This window comes from Lacerta agilis, chromosome 4, assembly GCF_009819535.1.
Source record: "Lacerta agilis isolate rLacAgi1 chromosome 4, rLacAgi1.pri, whole genome shotgun sequence".
Classification (NCBI taxonomy): domain Eukaryota; kingdom Metazoa; phylum Chordata; class Lepidosauria; order Squamata; family Lacertidae; genus Lacerta; species Lacerta agilis.
The window spans coordinates 1,002,988-1,021,294 of NC_046315.1; the positions used below are offsets into that span (position 1 = coordinate 1,002,988).

General features: G+C 40.8%; 3 protein-coding genes across 3 annotated transcripts in view; 2 read left to right on the forward strand and 1 right to left on the reverse strand.

Annotated features, from left to right (window-relative positions):
* Positions 1–18,307, reverse strand: part of LOC117044871 — a 628,087-nt gene that overhangs the window by 404,875 nt on the left and 204,905 nt on the right. The gene's annotated exons all lie outside the window — the stretch shown is intronic.
* LOC117044870 overlaps positions 1–18,307 on the forward strand; it is an 878,236-nt gene that overhangs the window by 299,065 nt on the left and 560,864 nt on the right. The gene's annotated exons all lie outside the window — the stretch shown is intronic.
* LOC117044973 (olfactory receptor 51V1-like) lies at positions 8,487–9,428 on the forward strand. Its single transcript, XM_033145767.1, has one exon. It carries the CDS (start codon positions 8,487–8,489, stop codon positions 9,426–9,428), a length of 942 nt encoding a protein of 313 aa, XP_033001658.1.

The following is an 18,307-nucleotide window of genomic DNA, read 5'->3' on the forward strand; positions in this document are numbered from 1 at the left end:
CCTGCTTTTGCCTACCAAACTTGGGTTGGTTCTTCAGAACCAGCAATGGTGTCCAGCATGCTTTCAGCTTTGCTACGTTCCCCTCCCAGTTTCTGGGCTGTTAGCAGAGCAATTTTAGCTATTTCAGAGTCACTCACGTAGCAGGAAGATGGTCTGTGTGTAAAGGAGCTGCAGCAATAAATCTCTCAGGAGCCGGCTTCTTCCTTATGTAGAAGTTTTATTATTTACAGCACAAACGACCCAGCATGGCTAACTCCCGGCACAGCAGAACAGAAAGAGAAAGCATCCCAAATGCTGACTCACAGAAAAACAGCACGTCATGTGACCAGAGCAGTTTTAACCCTGTAAGCTCTGAAATATATCACAGCCTGTGGTCTTTGACGTCCACTGTAGGGCGCTGGGTTTTTTTTTAACAAATTCATGAATTTACCTGGGAAAGGTGTGGTATTTTTTGCAATCTAGGTATCTAAGAACCTTCCCATATGGCCAAGGAATGTTGTGTCCAAATTTGAAGGCAATCGGTCAAGTGGTTACGGAGCATTGCGGCTACATCAAATGACCTATCTTGAACATTTTTATATATATAGATTACAGGAATTGATCTACCTAAAAAACATAAGAATCTGTTTATGTATGAGACAACAGCCACCCGGATATTGCTAGCCCAACATTGGAAAGAAGAAGAAGTCCCCACCAAAGAAGACTGGCAAATTAAGTTAATGGAATATGCTGAAATTGCTAAATTAACCAGGAAACCTAGAAATCAAGATGACATCAAATTTAAAAAAATAATGGGAATTGTTTATTACATATTTACAAAAGCAATGTACACAAGTCAACACATTAGCAGGATTTTAAAAGACACTTGTAATACTATAGACAATGTACAAAATTGTAATTAAATAGAGATAAAGATTTTATTGACATTCATAAATGAAAATAATATAAAGGAACGGGGGGGGGGAGAGAGAGTCAGGGGATTCACGTAATCCCATTCTGTGCAATCAATATTGATTATATATATAGTTGTTTTAAATATTTTATTTTATGTCTTTTAAGGTAATGTTTTTGCTATTATGAATATATATATATATATATATATATATATATATATATATATATATATATATAGAGAGAGAGAGAGAGAGAGAGAGAGAGAGAGAGAGAGATCTTCTACATGCTGAGGGTATATGGGGGGAGAAAAAAGATCTTAAAAAGAAAGGCTAGTTTAGAGTAATTTTTAGCAATCTCACTGCAAGTGTGGGACTCTGCAGAGCAGAGGGACTCTGGTGCTCACGGTCATTGCGAAGCCTCTGTGGGGTTAGAGCACTTTATTAATAGAGCCACAAGGCGGCTCTTCCACAGCAGCTTAGCAGCATCCAAGAGAAGAGCCTTCCTGGACCCAGCAAATATCACCCCCAGGTCACTCTTCCAGCCCCTGAAACTCTCAAGCAGGGAGACTTGGGTCAAGGAGATCAGGATTTCTCCATCCCCTTCACTGCAAGGTATCCTTTTATTCTTGAAGAAGTGTCAGTATTAGAGTGTCTGCTTTGCATGCAGGAAGTCTCAGGGTCATTATCCAGCATTTCCAGGTAAAGATGTGAATGTCATCACAGTGTGATGTAGTTGTTAAGAGCTGTGGACTCGTAATCTGGTGAACCGGGTTCGTGTCTCCACTCCTCCACATGCAGCTGCTGGGTGACCTTGGGCTAGTCACACTTCTCTGAAGTCTCTCAGCCCCACTCACCTCACAGAGTGTTTGTTGTGGGGGAGGAAGGGAAAGGAGAATGTGAGCCGCTTTGAGACTCCTTCAGGTAGTGATAAAGCGGGATATCAAATCCAAACTCTTCTGGACTTCCGGTTAGGTGCCGAGTCAATGGCGGACGGGAGTCCGACGGCTCCGTCCTCCGTTAGGCGATAGGGAGCTCCGTGCCTGCGCCACGGGTCCCTTAAAGCCACGGGAAGAGCGTCCCGTGGACCGACGGCTTCGTGGGTCCCAGACGTGCTGTCTCCGCTCCTGATTTACCCTCGTAAGGGGGAGAATCGGGCGAGCGGAGCCCCAGCACGGGACTGAAGAAGCGGCTGCCTGCGGAGGATCAAAGCAGCGATCCCGCCAGACCTGAGCACCCGGCACTTCCTACATAGAAACTTCCAAAGAAACTCTGTAAGTTAAAAATTTGGACTATTTTACAAGTTTAAAGAGCACTGCTTGCAGAGGAAACTCCAAAAGGAAGCCTGTTCCCTTTGAACTGTTTGCGCGAGCTTGGTAGCGCTAAAGGATCAAAGCCGCGGCTAACGGGAAAGTTTTGCGAACTCTGCTAAACTTTTTAAAAGTTACTTAAAAGTTGTTTAAAGGCTGTTTAAAGACTTAAAAACAGTTGATATGGCAAAAGAAGACACCGCTCCCCCTCTGGACTAGGATTCCGGGTCAGTAGCGGGCTGCAATATATTGTTGCCATTTTTTCTTTGTTGGGACCCTAGTGTTACAGTGACTGTTTACCAGTGGAGATACTTTGACTCTTTTACAGCCAGATACAAGCTACTTTAAAGACTTGGTGGTTACACTGCAAGTGAGAAAACAGTTACTGGCTTGGGCTATTTAAAATAGACTCTTCTTGGCTTTAAGGAATTTACAATTCTGAAAAATCTGAACTCTTTGCCTAAAAGTTGGATTAATGGACTATTGTGGACTCCTGGCTCAGCAGCCTCTTTGTTCTCAGAAAGCTAGCTGCAGGCCACCTGGTGTTTACTTTTGGGACTGTTGGTCTTCTGCTGTGAATGTCTGAGATTGTTACTATAGCAACTGGAGTGACCTTGAGATTACAGTTGCAGAGCCCACAGGGAATGGAAACTAGATCTAAAGGAACTGGCTCTGAAAAAAGAAAAGGCTCTGTTTCCTTAACTCTTCAGGAACAAATGGAGAAATTGGCTGCAAGTGTGGCAGAAATTGCAGAAGGCTTGAAAAGTGTCACCGAAGGGTTGAAGCAAACACAAGAATCGGTGAATGCTATTGGTGCATCAGTGAATACAACAGTTAACTCTGCAATAGAAAAGCTCCAAGTGGATATTAAGGCCGATATTAAAGCCTCCACCCAAACGTTAGAAAAATCGATTGGCCAAATTGAGGAAAACGTAAGAAAGAACAGAGACGAAATTAATAAAATTGGGCAGGAGGTGACCACGTTAAAAAAGGACTCGGAGGAAATTAAAGTGGTCAGAGAAAAAATAAAAAAGGTGGAGGAAAAATTGGACAATTTGGATTTGGAGCAGATCGAAAATATTGGAACACGACAGAGGACTGTGGAAGAGTCTCTTGCTTTTCTGCAACTACATCAGAGAGAAGGAAACCTAAGAATAAGGGGTCTTCCAGAATTGGAGGGGGAAGACCTGAAAGCCTATATTGTGGAACTATTCTCGACTTTTTGGGAGTTAGAAGAGGTAAACGTCTCAGCACGCATAGTGAAGGCCTTCAGATTTGGACCAAGAGGTTCCAGAGGAAAGAAAAGCACTAAAACAGTCAGTGACTGTTTGATTGTGCTACACGATAGACACGACAGAGACTACTTTCTGGATTTACACTACAGAAACAACCTGGTGGTACAGCAGAATAAAGTAATTTTTTACAAGGATATCCCCAGATTCTTTTTAGATAAAAGAGCTCCTTATAACGACCTGGTGACGGAGCTAAGAAGAAGAAAAATCTCCTTCAGTTGGGAATTTCCAGAAGGCCTGGCATTCACGTTTGAAGGGAAAAAGATAAGAATAAGGTCCTTGGCGGATAAGCAAAAGTTCTTGGACAAGCATCTGGAACATTTCAAAGGAACTCCATTGGATCCAGCACAGCTCTACAAGTTTCCAGAAGTATTCCCACCACCGCCGGGACCACCAGGACCAAGCCAAGATCCAGAACAAGATAAGAAAGGACAGGCAACTGGAGGAGAGGAATAAACAAAGAAATGGCGCTCAAGTTAATGACTTGGAATGTTCGGGGATTAAATCAGAGACCAAAGAGACGCAGAGTGTTTTACAGCATAGAAAAGAAGAATTTGGATATAATATGTCTACAGGAAACCCACATAGTTCGGCGTCACAGAAGATTGTTACAGAACAAAAAATTAGGCCAAGAGTTCATATCATCGGATAAGGTCAAGAAGAGAGGAGTAGTGATTTATGCAAAGGAGAAATATAGCCCAAGACAGCTATTTAAAGATGAAGAAGGGAGATACATCGCAATTGAAATTAATGTACAAGGCGAAAAATTTTTGATTCTGGGACTTTATGCACCAAATGATGGAAAGTCGATCTTTTACAAAAAAATTCATGATTTGCTGTTGGATTATTTGGACTATAAGGTAGTTTGCCTTGGAGACTTTAATGGGGCAGTTTCCACATTAATGGACAGATCTCAAAGAACAAAATTAACAAATGATGGGAAACTCCCAAAGACTTTTTTTGAAATGGTGGACAATTTGAATTTGGTAGATTCTTGGAGATTAAAAAATCCCACAGAAACAGAGGCAACGTACTTCAGCGAATCTCAGCAGTCATGGTCGAGGATAGATTATATCTGGATCTCGAATGAATTGGCTCCAAAATTACAAAAAGCAGAAATCGGTCCTAAAACGCTTTCAGACCATAATCCGGTGCAGGTAAACCTAAAAATGATTTCCAAGGATTCTTTCAGGTGGAGAATGGATGATGCATTGATGAGAGATACCAAGCTAGTAGAAAGAGCGGCGAAAAAGATGAAAGAATATTTTCAAATTAATTGGAATTCAGATGTGGAGAAAAGGATTGCCTGGGATGCAAGTAAGGCGGTAATGAGAGGATTCCTCATTAGTGAAAAGGCAAAAAAGAAGAAACAACAAAGTGCAGAGATGGAGAGACTGTTGAAATTAATCAAAGAAAAGGAAAAAGAACTAAGAGGACATCCCAGATGTGTTAAAATCCAAAAAGAAATCAAATACTTGCAATCCCAATATGCGAATATCATGAATCAAGACATCGAATGGAAAGTGAAAATGATGAAACAAAGAACATTTGAATCTGCAAATAAATGTGGAAAACTACTAGCTTGGCAATTAAAGAAAAGACAAAAGGCAAATGTCATCAGTAAATTGGTAGTAAATGGAAAAAATGTAGAGAAACCGGAGGAAATCAGATGGTGCTTCCAGAGATTCTATAAACAACTGTACAAGGAGGAGAAGATAGATGAAGTAGAGATAGACCGATTTCTGGAGAAGAACGGATTGCAAAAGGTCCCAGAGGAAAAACTAACAATTCTCAACCACCCAATAACGACACAAGAAATAGAAGATGCAATAAACAACATGCAACTGGGGAAGGCTCCAGGACCGGATGGATTAACAGCAAAATATTACAAGATATTGAAAGACTGGCTATCACAGCCGTTAAGAGAAATTTGCAATAGAATACTAGAAGGAGATAGGGCACCAGAGACGTGGAAAGAAGCCTTTATCACACTGATTTTAAAACCAGATACTGATAAGACTCTAATGAAAAACTATCGTCCAATATCCCTCTTGAATGTGGATTATAAAATTTTTGCAAATGTTTTGGCTACAAGGTTGAAAAGAGTGTTGAAAGATCATATACATAGAGACCAAGCAGGTTTCTTGCCAGGAAGGCAAATAAGTAATAACACGAGAATCATTGTGGACATCTTAGAAAAACTGGAGAGAGACATAAACACAGATGCAGCACTATTGTTTGTTGATGCAGAGAAAGCTTTTGACAAAGTATCCTGGATATTCATGAAAAAGAATTTGGAAAAGATGGGAGTTGGAGAAAATTTTTTAAATGGCATTAAGGCCATTTACACAGAACAAAGAGCAAAAGTCATTGTAAACAGTGTGATATCGGAGGAGATCGAAGTAGAGAAAGGAACAAGACAAGGGTGCCCTATCTCCCCTTTACTTTTTATTACGGTCCTGGAAGTCCTTCTGAATATGATTCGGAAAGATAAACAGACAAAAGGAATTAAAGTGGGAGAGAAGGAATACAAATTACGTGCCTTCGCGGACGATTTGATGCTATCCCTGCAAGAACCAGAAGGCAGTGTCCCCAGAGCTTTGGAATTAATTGAACAATTCGGACTTGTAGCTGGCTTTAAATTAAATAAGCAGAAAACCAAAGTTTTAGGTAAAAATCTGAGTGCAGAACAGATTCAAAGAATTCAAGAAGCCACAGGCCTCAATTTTGTTAAATCTGTAAAATACCTAGGTATCAATCTCACAAACAAGAATTTGAACCTGTATAAGGATAATTATGAAAAACTGTGGATGGAGATAAAAAAAGATATGGAGATCTGGACAAGACTTAAACTGTCGTTAATGGGAAGAATAGCAGTGGTTAAAATGAATGTCCTACCAAGGATGCTGTTCTTATTCCAAGCCATACCAATTTTGGACAAACTAGACTGTTTTAAAAAATGGCAAAAGGACCTATCGAAATTTATATGGCAGGGCAAAAAGCCAAGAATAAAATTCAAGATTTTAACAGACTCTAAAGACAGAGGAGGCTTTGCCCTGCCGGACTTAAGGCTTTATTTTGAAGCTGCGGCCTTTTGCTGGTTAAAGGATTGGTTTAAACTAGAGAACGTTGATGTGTTGGACTTGGAGGGACATGATAATATGTTTGGTTGGCATGCATACCTTTGGTATGACAAGGTTAAAATCCACAGAACTTTTAAGTCTCATATTGTGAGAAAATCCCTATATCAGGTTTGGACTAGATACAAAGACTTGTTAGAGAGAAAGACTCCTAGATGGATCTCTCCAGTGGAGGCCAAGGCATATAAGAGACCGAATATGTCTGCAAACTGGTTAAGATATATGGACATATTGCAGCAGGAAGGGGACTCCTTTAAGCTAAAAAGCTATGATCAAGTAAAAAGTCAGGTCCCCGACTGGCTGCACTATTATCAGGTTTATGAAACATTTAAAATGGACAAAAAAGTTGGTTTTCAAGTAGAAAAATCAAAACTGGAAACAGAACTGATAGAATCGAACTTCAAAAACCTTTCCAAAATGTATAACCTTCTGCTAGAGTGGCATACAAAAGATGAACTGGTTAAATCCTCAATGATAGATTGGGCAAAAGATGTAGGACATAATATTATGATGGATGACTGGGAGAGATTGTGGCAAAAAGGTATCAAATTTACTGCTTGTCATGGTTTAAGAGAAAACATAATGAAAATGGTTTATAGATGGTACTTGACACCAGTTAAGATTGCTAAGATGAATACCAAAATGTCAGATGTATGTTGGAAATGTAAACATGCGAAAGGTACCTTTTTTCATATGTGGTGGTTGTGCCCAGCGGTAAGCGCTTTCTGGGATAAGATTTACAATGAGCTTAAGAAGGTAATGAAAGTTACCTTTTGTAAGAAACCAGAGGCATTTCTCCTGAGCATAACCAATGAAGAGATACCCAGTCAGGATAGAGTGTTTTTCATGTATGCCACAACAGCAGCTAGAATTTTATTGGCGAGAACATGGAAAGGTGAAGAGATACCAACTGTGGAGGAATGGCAGATGAAGATGATGGAATACATGGAACTCGCAGAACTGACCGTCAGAGTCCGGGACCAGAGGGAGGGGAAGGCGTCGCAGGAGTGGAAAAAATTTAAAGACTATTTAGTTAAATCAGTTAAACTGAATATTTGAGCAGAATTAGACAGAACATCGGCTTTGGTAGATATGTGTTAGATATGAATGGTAAGAGGAATTGTTGTTATGTGAAAGATGTATGTGTCAAAATATGTTAAGATAGGTTGTTAAGATAAGATACATAGTTATTGAGATATTTGACTAAGTAAAAGCTAAGTATATTAAAATTTGGGTAAAAGTGAATTGAACAATATATAAAGCTACCTTGAAGAAGTATATGTTTTTTGAAGACAGTGGAGGGAACGGGGGAAGTCCCCAAACAGAGAAGTTAGAAACAAGAAATATACAAAGAAAGATATTGGTTAAGGTTTGTATATGTTATTTTTATGTTCTTATTGTTGTTATTGTTTTGAATGTTGATTATGTTTATTGTTGATTATGTTTGATGTTGATTGTGTTTTTATTGATGTTTATGTTATGTGTTGATGTTGTATTTTGTTTTCTTTTTCTTTTATTGGAAAATAATAAAATCTTATAAAAAAACAAAAAACAAATCCAAACTCTTCTTCTTCTTCTATCTCAAAATCCTGGAGATCTGCTGCAAGTCAATGAAGCCAACATTGAGCTACATTGACCAATGGTCCAACTCAGTGTATTACAGCTTCCTATTTTCCAATACTTCCCACTCCTGAATGGCAGACATCTTCTGCTTGGGGCATAGGCTTAGATTTCTACAGGAATTCTTCCTTGCATTCCATCCTGAAAGATGACAACTGATCATCTCCGTCCAAATGCTCCATTTCTGTGAGAGAGATTCGGGAAGTGAAGATAGTACTGTAGCCGGGGTTCACCATGGTGCAGGATACCTTCGCCAACCTCAGCACCACAGTGCTTGCCTTGAGGGGCTTCCCTGGGCTGGAGGCGGTTCATGGCTGGATTGGGATCCCCATCTTCTCTGCCTACCTGGCAGCCATCCTGGGAAACTGCACCATCCTGTATGTCATACGGACGGAGCCCAGTCTGCATCAGCCCATGTACTACTTCCTGGCAATGCTGGCCACCACTGACCTCTGCCTCTGCCTCGCCACGGTGCCCACAGTGCTGGGCGTCCTCTGGTTCCAGGTGAAGAAGCTCAGCAAGGAAGCCTGTGTAGCTCAGCTCTTCTTCATCCACTCCTGCTCCTTCATGGAGTCAGCTGTGCTCTTTGCCATGGCCCTGGACCGATTCCTGGCCATCTGCTCTCCTCTGAGGTACGCAGCGCTGCTGAACTCCAGCAGGGTGGCCAGAATTGGGCTGGTCCTCCTGCTAAGGAGCACCTTGTTCCTACTGCCTCCTGTGCCATTCCTCTTGACATTCCCCTACTGCCCTAATGCTGTCCTTTCCCATTCCTACTGTCTGCACCAGGATATGATTCGCGTGGCATGCGCCAACACAACCTTCAACAGCCTCTATGCCCTCACCTTAATCCTCCTGACCATGGGTTCTGACCTGCTCTTCATCCTCATCTCCTATGGCCTCATCCTGAGGACTGTCCTGGGCATGTCCTCTGACAACCAGGGCCACCGCAAGGCCCTGGGCACCTGCGTCTCCCACATCTGTGCCGTCCTGGTCTTCTACGTCCCGGTGCTTGGGCTCTCCATCGTACACCGGTTTGGACAGCATGCACCTGCCCTCCTCCATATCATCATGGGCAATGTCTACATCCTCCTGCCACCCCTGATGAACCCCATCATCTACAGCATCAAAACAAAGCAGATCTACAGCAGGATCCTCAGAATGGTCAGGAACTCCTGAAGGATTTGTCGGCAGACCCGTCAAGTGTCCCAACAGCCGGTGTTTTGTTAGCCTAAAAATGGAAAATGAGTGGGGTCCCAACTAAAGAAGAATGGCAACTTAAACTGATGGAATATGTGCAGCTTGCAGATCTAACATATAGAATAAGAGAACAAGAAGAACATACGTTTCAAGAAGACTGGAAAATGTTTGTTGAATTTATGAGGGGAAACGGTGTACACTTGAAATGTTGGCAGCATTAAGATAAATTCAACAAGTCTTGATGGGCGGTTATGGGGTGATCTGATAGCCATGTTCAAATATATCAAAGGATGTCATATAGAGGAGGGTGAAAGGATGTTTTCTGCTGCTCCAGAGAAGCGGACACGGGGCAATGGATTCAAACTACAAGAAAGAAGATTCCACCGAAACATTAGGAAGAACTTCCTGACAGTAAGAGCTGTTGGACAGTGGAATTTGCTGCCAAGGAGTGTGGTGGAGTCTCCTTCTTTGGAGGTCTTCAAGCGGAGGCTTGACAGCCATCTGTCAGGAATGCTTTGATGGTGTTTCCTGCTTGGCAGGGGGTTGGACTGGATGGCCTTTGGGGTCTCTTACAACTCTAGGATTCTATGATTCTATGATTCATGGAATACTGAATGGTTTAGTTTATGTAAAATTTTCAGGGATTTACAGTATGCAAAATGAACCATGGAAAGAGAAGAAGTCACTGACATTTTAAGGTTATTTAATTAATATTTTAAATTGTAAAATTGAAAACTTAATAAAAGTTATACGCACAAAAAAGAAAAGCAGCTTTTCCCATCCCTATCTCAAGAGTTTTGTTTGCCGACATGCCCCTTGGGCTCCCACTGTGAAGCAGCGAGGAGGGAGTGACTTCAGTGGAGCAAGCAGAAGGCACAGCTGACTGAGCAAGCAGACGGATGCGCCACTTGGTGGGCTGTGCATGAGCTGCCCATTCATGCCAGTCCTATGTGATGGGGCAGGGACAGTGCTCAGAGCCAGGCTGGGATTCAGACACTTCCTTGGTAGGTGAGCAGCAGCGGCTCCAGGAGCAGGCAGGGGTTGACTCAGTGTCAGGACTGTGGACGTGGCTGCCCTAGAAGACAGCTCAGAAACTTCAGTTGGTCCAAAGTACAGGTGCCAGATTCCTGACTGGAGTTCTGGTTAGATCTCACATGACATGAGGAAGAACTTTCTGGCCGTGAGAACCACTCAAAAGTTGAACGGCCTCCCCTGGGAGGTTGTGGACTCTCCTTCCTTGGAGGTTTTTATTTTTATTTTTAAAATATCATTTATACACACACACACACACACACACATTGAAAAAACTATCCCATTTATCTCCTTTATTATATATATATATATAAATACATTGAAAAAACTATCACATTTATCTTTTTTATTATAGATATATATATAAATACATTGAAAAAACTATCACATTTATCTCCTTTATTATTTATATAGATATATAAATACATTGAAAAAACTATCACATTCATCTCCTTTATTATTTATATATATATAAATACATTTTAAAAACTATCACATTCGTCTCCTTTATTATTTATATATATATAAATACATTGAGAAAACTATCACATTTGTCTCCTTTATTATTTTTATATATATAAATACATTGAGAAAACTATCACATTTGTCTCCTTTATTATTTTTATATATATAAATACATTGAAAAAACTATCACATTTATCTCCTTTATTATTTATATAGATATATAAATACATTGAAAAAACTATCACATTTATCTCCTTTATTATTTATATAGATATATAAATACATTGGAAAAACTATCACATTTATCTCCTTTATTATTTATTTATTTATATATAAATACATTGAAAAAACTATCACATTTATCTCCTTTATTATTTATTTATTTATATATAAATACATTGGAAAAACTATCACATTTATCTCCTTTATTATTTATATATATATATATAAATACATTGAAAAAACTATCACATTTATCTCCCTTATTATTTATATATATATATATATAAATACATTGAAAAAACTATCACATTTATCTCCTTTATTATTTATATATATATATAAATACATTGAAAAAACTATCACATTTATCTCCTTTATTATTTATATAGATATATAAATACATTGAAAAAAACTATCACATTTATCACCTTTATTATTTATATATATATAAATACATTGAAAAAACTATCACATTTATCTCCTTTATTATTTATATAGATATATAAATACATTGAAAAAACTATCACATTTATCTCCTTTATTATTTATATATATATAAATACATTGAAAAAACTATCACATTTATCTCCTTTATTATTTATATAGATATATAAATACATTGAAAAAACTATCACATTTATCTCCTTTATTATTTATTTATTTATTTATATATAAATACATTGAAAAAACTATCACATTTATCTCCTTTATTATTTATTTATATATAAATACATTGAAAAAACTATCACATTTATCTCCTTTATTATTTACATATATATATAAATACATTGAAAAAAACTATCACATTTATCTCCTTTATTATTTATATATATATATAAATACATTGAAAAAAGTATCACATTTATCTTCTTTATTATATATATATATATAAATACATTTTAAAAACTATCACATTCGTCTCCTTTATTATTTATATATATATATAAATACATTGAAAAAACTATCACATTTATCTCCTTTATTATTTATATATATATAAATACATTTTAAAAACTATCACATTTATCTCCTTTATTATTTATATATATATAAACACATTGAAAAAACTATCACATTTATCTCCTTTATTATTTATATATATATAAATACATTGAAAAAACTATCACATTTATCTCCTTTATTATTTATATATATATAAATACATTGGAAAAACTATCACATTTATCTCCTTTATTATTTACATATATATATAAATACATTGAAAAAACTATCACATTTATCTCCTTTATTATTTATATAGATATATAAATACATTGAAAAAACTATCACATTTATCTCCTTTATTATTTATATATATATAAATACATTGAAAAAACTGTCACATGCACAGGTTGGATGGCCCCCTGTCGTGGATCATCTAGTTGAGATTATTCCCGCATTGCAGGGTGTTGGGGTCCCTTCCAACTCTACCGTTCTAAGATTCTATTGCCCCTGTTTCAAAGCGGCTGCACTCATTGCCAGTTTGTTTCCAGGCACAATTCAAGGTGCTCATGTTGTTGTTTAAAACCCTAAATGACTCAAATATTTGAAAGGCTGCTTCCTTGCCTACAGACCCTCTCAGGTCTTGAGTTCAGCAGAGGGGGCCCTGGGGTGGTGGCCTGAGACAGGGCCTTCTCTGCAGCAGCCCCTAAACTGTGAGACTCCCTTCCCAGAGAGGTGCGCCGGGCACCTTCCCCAATCCCCATACCTTCTGCAACTTTCAGAGGATGCTCTTCCCCATGGTGTTTGACACTTGACGTGTGTTTTAAGGGCCCACCTTATTCTCATGGTTGTAAGTGGCCTTGAAGTGGTTTTTAATGTTGTTTTTTGATGCTGTAACCCACCCTGTGACCTCAGGGTGAAGGCTATCAAGGAATGAATTGGTGATGGGGTGACAACCCACTGGGGCCCTCCCCAAGATCAGGCTTTTCATCCACAGTTTCGCTCCCAGAGCCCTTGGGTGATTCTTGAGTCCCCGTTGTGGCTCACCCCCTACCCACTTGGTCCCCCCCTGCCGATCATCAGCTGACGACTCCTCAAGCTCCTCCCACCCCTGGTCCTGATCCAGCAGGCACGCCCACAACTTCTCCCAGGGCCCTGGGGAGAGCCACACCGAAGGCAAGAGAGGCAGGAGATCTGTTCTGCCACCAGGCAACTTCCCATGCCCTCTATGTGGTTTGCAAGGGTGACATGATGGAGTGGACATGATGGAGTGGACTCTTCTTGCAGCAAAAGGGGTTTGGTGGGACAGACAGGTGTTGCCTCACTGCATTCAAAGGCCCGTTTCTGATACGTCCACCAGGTGACTCTTGTGATTCACCAGAAAATGCCAGTAACCTGTGCAGCCTCCCTCCTTACATGCACCGCACCCCGAACTGTGACATGTTCCTGGATTTCATGTCATGTATATCAGCCTTCCCCAAACTGGTGCCTCCCAGATGTTCTGGGCAGCTGTGCTGGCTGCATCTGCTGGGCGTTTTGATCTGACGCATCTGGACGGCACCAGCATGGTGAAGGTTTGCCCAGCTGATGAGCAGATCTCCTCCATACAACAGCATGAAAATACTGTTGCACCCCACCACAATCACCAAGCGCTTAGCTAGCATTTGGTTTCCTTGGAATGAAGGCAAATGGAGACAGTAGAATCTTTAGGATAAATGGAATTTACCTATGCATATGTAGAACCTGAGCATAGGATGGAGGGGGTCACAGCATAACACTGACGGACATTCCTCAAACATGCAGGACGGGTACGAAGGCAGATCTAGGGGAGCTTGACTTCTTCAGTTGCACCAAGGAGGGAGCTTCTGAAGTGCCCCAGCTGTGAAGTCCAATGGAAGGCGAGAGGCCAGGAGTGCCAGATTTTGCTATCACAGAGGGCACCACTGAAATTAGAAATGCCATGTTCTGCCACTGACAGATAAAAAAAATAAAAAAATAAAATAAAATAAATTCCTTCCAGTAGCACCTTAAGAGACCAACTAAGTATGTTCTTGGTATGAGCTTTCGTGTGCATGCACACCAAGAACAGACTCAGTTGGTCACTAAGGTGCTACTGGAAGGAATTTTTTTTATTTGACTATGGCAGACCAACACGGCTACCTACCTGTAGATAGAAATCAGTCCTCCTTCATGCAGGGCATAGTCAAACTAGGGAACTCACTCCCAAAGCCAACCTAGATGGCTTTGAAAGAGAATTAGACGGATTCATGGAGGAGACCAACCAGGGTGGCTCTGCTCCGCATCCACGGTCGGAGGCAGCAATGCATCTGAATCTCGTTTACTGGAAATCGCAGGAGGGGAGAGTTGCTCTCGTGCTCAGATCCTGCTTGTGGGTTTCCCATAATGGGCATCTGGTTGGCCACTGTGAGAACAGGAGGCTGGACTCGATGGGCCTGATAGAGCTGGCTGTTCTTGCAACATGATAAAGCGGGTTGCCCTGAGCAATTTGGGGGACAAGAAGAACCTAAATACAGTGGTACCTCGGGTTACAGACGCTTCAGGTTACAGACTCCGCTAACCCAGAAATAGTACCTTGGGTTAAGAACTTTGTTTCAGGATGAGAACAGAAATCGTGTGGTGGCGGCACGGCAGCAGTGGGAGGCCCCATTAGCCAAAGTGGTACCTCAGGTTAAGAACAGTTTCGGGTTAAGAACGGACCTCCAGAATGAATAAAGTTCTTAACCCCAGGTACCACTGTATAGGCTTCTCCACACTTAACCTCACTCTTTCCAAGCACGCTCTGAACACCCTATTTGAGCTCTGAAGGTTTCCCTCCAAAAGCACAGTCTTTACAGCTCAACCAGAAAAAATGCCAGTCTGGAAAACCTGATCTGACGTTTGCTCTGAATGAGTGCTAAAGAGTGGGTTCCATGGGGAAAACCAAAACCAAACATCCTCAGACACGAAGCATTAAAGTGCAGATCTCTGCCTGGAAAATTGTATGGTTTTTGTATTTTTGTATTTTTACATTTTCAAAGTTCTAAGCTGCTTTGATATATTTTCTGCAATATAGTTTAGTGGCATATATTTTTTTTTAATTAAGCAAATACATGAATTCAATCCACAACAGCAGCTATTTGCAGTATCCTTGCAAGCAAAGCTCCAGTCGAAGCAACTTCTTTGCGTGGGTCTTTTCACGGCATCCTTTATAGAGTTGGCAGCAGCAACTTCTATGCTGGCCGACCAGCTGCCCATGGGCCAAACCAGCCAGGCCCCCCAAGGCTCCAGTGGTCAAACCTCCACCTGGGAATGCCAGCATAGTAAGCACCCAGCTGTGCCTTCAACAGCAGCTTCATCCTCCAGATATCAACCAGTCAATATGCTCATCATCTCCATACTGGGAAAAGCTTCCCTTGCTCTTTAAGTGAAAGTGAAATGGCCCTGAAAGCACAAGAGCAGGCAAGGTGGTGTGTGTGTGTGTGTGTGTGTGTGTGTGTGTGTGTTTTTGGAGGGGTGCATCTGTTCATAGAATTGAAGAGTTGGAAGGGACCATGAGGGTCATCTAGTTCAACCCCCTGCCATGCATATTATCTTCTTCTCAATGCAGGGCTAGACCCCACAACCCAGTGCCTGGAGGGCAGCGGCTGAGGAGGGAGCACAAAGTGAGCTGAACTTGGGGGACACTCTGTAGGTTTTGTGGGTTTGTCTATTTGGGGCTGTGTGTGATTAAGTTTGTGTGCTTAATTGTTCCTTATTTGTTTGTGTGCTTCTTTCCTAGGGCTTGTGCTTGTTTTCTAGGGCTTCTGCCTCTTCGAATTGTGTGACTATCCAGGCTTGTGTGTGTGTTTGTTTCTGGCTGTGTGCTCTCCCTGAAGGGGCAGGAGTTCTATTGAGTCAGGTGACTAGCTGTGGGCGGAGCTAGTCAGTGCCTGCAGGGTGGTCTGACATGACTTATTTTTCAGAAACCCATGCTGACTTTTAGTGATCACAGGGTTCCTTTCTAGGTGCTCACAGACTGTTTGCTTAATGATCTGCTCTAGAATCTTTCCTGGTATTGATGTCAGGTTGACTGGGCGGTAATTGTTTGGGTCTTCTCTTTTCCCCTTTTTGAGAATAGGGACATTTGCCCTCCTCCAGTCTGCTGGCACTTCGCCTGTTCTCCATGAATTCTCAATGATTACTGCCAGTGGTTCTGAAACCACCCCTGCCAGTTCTTTTAATACTCTTGGATGTAGTTCATCTGGCCCTGGAGACTTGAATACATCTAAATTAGCCAAGTATTCTTGTATTACCTCCTTACTTATTCTGGGCTGTGTTTCCCCTGCTGAATCATCTGCTCCATATTCTTCAGGTTGGGCACTGTTTTCTTTCTTGGAGAAGACTGAGGCAAAGAAAGCATTGAGGAGTTCTGCCCTTTCTCTGTCTCCTGTTTGCATTTCACCATCTTCTCCTCTAAGGGACCCCACTGTTTCATTGTTCTTCCTTTTGCTATGGACATACCCATGAAAGCCCCTTTTATTGATTTTAACCTCTCTAGCAAGCCTGAGTTCATTCTGTGCTTTAGCTTTTCTGACTTTGTCTCTACACGTGCTGGCTATTTGTTTGAATTCTTCTCTGGTGGTTTCCCTCCTTTTCCATTTTGTGTACATATCCCTTTTAAATCTTAAATCAGTTAAAAGTTCTTTAGATAGCCACCCTGGCTTCTTTAGGCACCTTCCATGTTTTCATGTCATTGGTACTGCTTGAAGTTGTGCTTTTAATATCTCCCTTTTAACAAACTTCCATCCATCATAAACTCCCTTCTCTTTTAGTATTACTGACCATGGGATCACACCAAGCGTTTCCCTAAGTTTTCTGAAATCGGCTTTCTTAAAGTCTAGAATTTGAGTCTTAGTATGCTTGGTTGCTCCTTTCCGCTGTATAATAAACTCCAGAAGAGCATCATCACTCCCACCTAATGATCCTGCCACTTCTACCCCACTAACAAGGTCATCACTATTGGTTAGGACCAGATCTAAAATGGCTTGATCTAAAATCTTCTTGTTGCTTCTCCCACTTTCTGGACAATGAAATTGTCTGCAAGGCCAGTGAGGAATCTGTTCGACCTTATGCTCTTGGCTGAGTTTGACATTCAACAAATATCAGGATAGTTGAAATCCCCCATTACTACTCACTTCCCTTTGAATGCTTGGTCATCTGTTCCAGGAAGGCACCATCTGTGTCCTCAGTTTGGCTTGGGGATCTGTAGTAAACTCCCACAATGAGATCACTGTTATTTTTCTCTCCCTTAATTTTGACCCAGATACTCTCAGTTTGGCTTTGAAGTTTTAAATCCTGGATCTCTTCACAGGTATACACATCCCTGACATATAACGCCACTCCTCCTCCTTTCCTGTTTGGTCTATTTCTCTGAAATAGATTGTATCCTATTACTACATTCCAATCGTGAGACTCATCCCACCAGATTTCAGTGATGCCTATTATGTCGTATGTTGAATGTGTTTGCTAAAACAGCTGTTAGTAACTGAGAGGTTTGGGAATCTTCAAGCTTCCAAGAGGTCCAGGAGTTAAGCTCAAAGGAGGCAGAGCCATGGCTAAAAGCCATGAAGGCTGAATTTGATTCCTTAGAGAGGAACAAGACCTGGGAGCTGGTTCCAATAGTACTAGGGATGAAGCTGGTTTACAGCAAATGGGTCTTTAAGGCCAAGACAAACCAGAATGGCAAGGTAGTATGACACAAAGCCAGATTGGTCACCAGAGGGTTTTCACAGGTACCAGGACTACCACAAGACCTACTCACCCACTGTCAAGTATGAGAGCATTAGGCTTATGCTCAAGATTGCTGCAGAAGAGAAGCTTCATGCTTCACATCACGACGTGAACACAGTTTTTTTTGTACAGAGTTCTGGGGGAGATTTACATGCTTCCACCCGATGGAGTGCAGGTACAGAAGGGAATGGTATGTAAGCTACAGAAATCCCTATATGGTCTCAAACAGAGTGCCAGGTATTGGAATACAAAACTAAGAGACATTGTTTTCTCTAGGTTTTCACCAAGGCAAAGCTGATCCGTGTGTGTTTGTCAAAGAGGGGCAAAACAAACTGTACTGTGTATGTTTTGTTGATGACCTTCTTTTCTTTTGGAAGCATCAGGCTTTCTACCAAAGCACCCTAGCTCAACTGAAGGAGCTTTCTCTG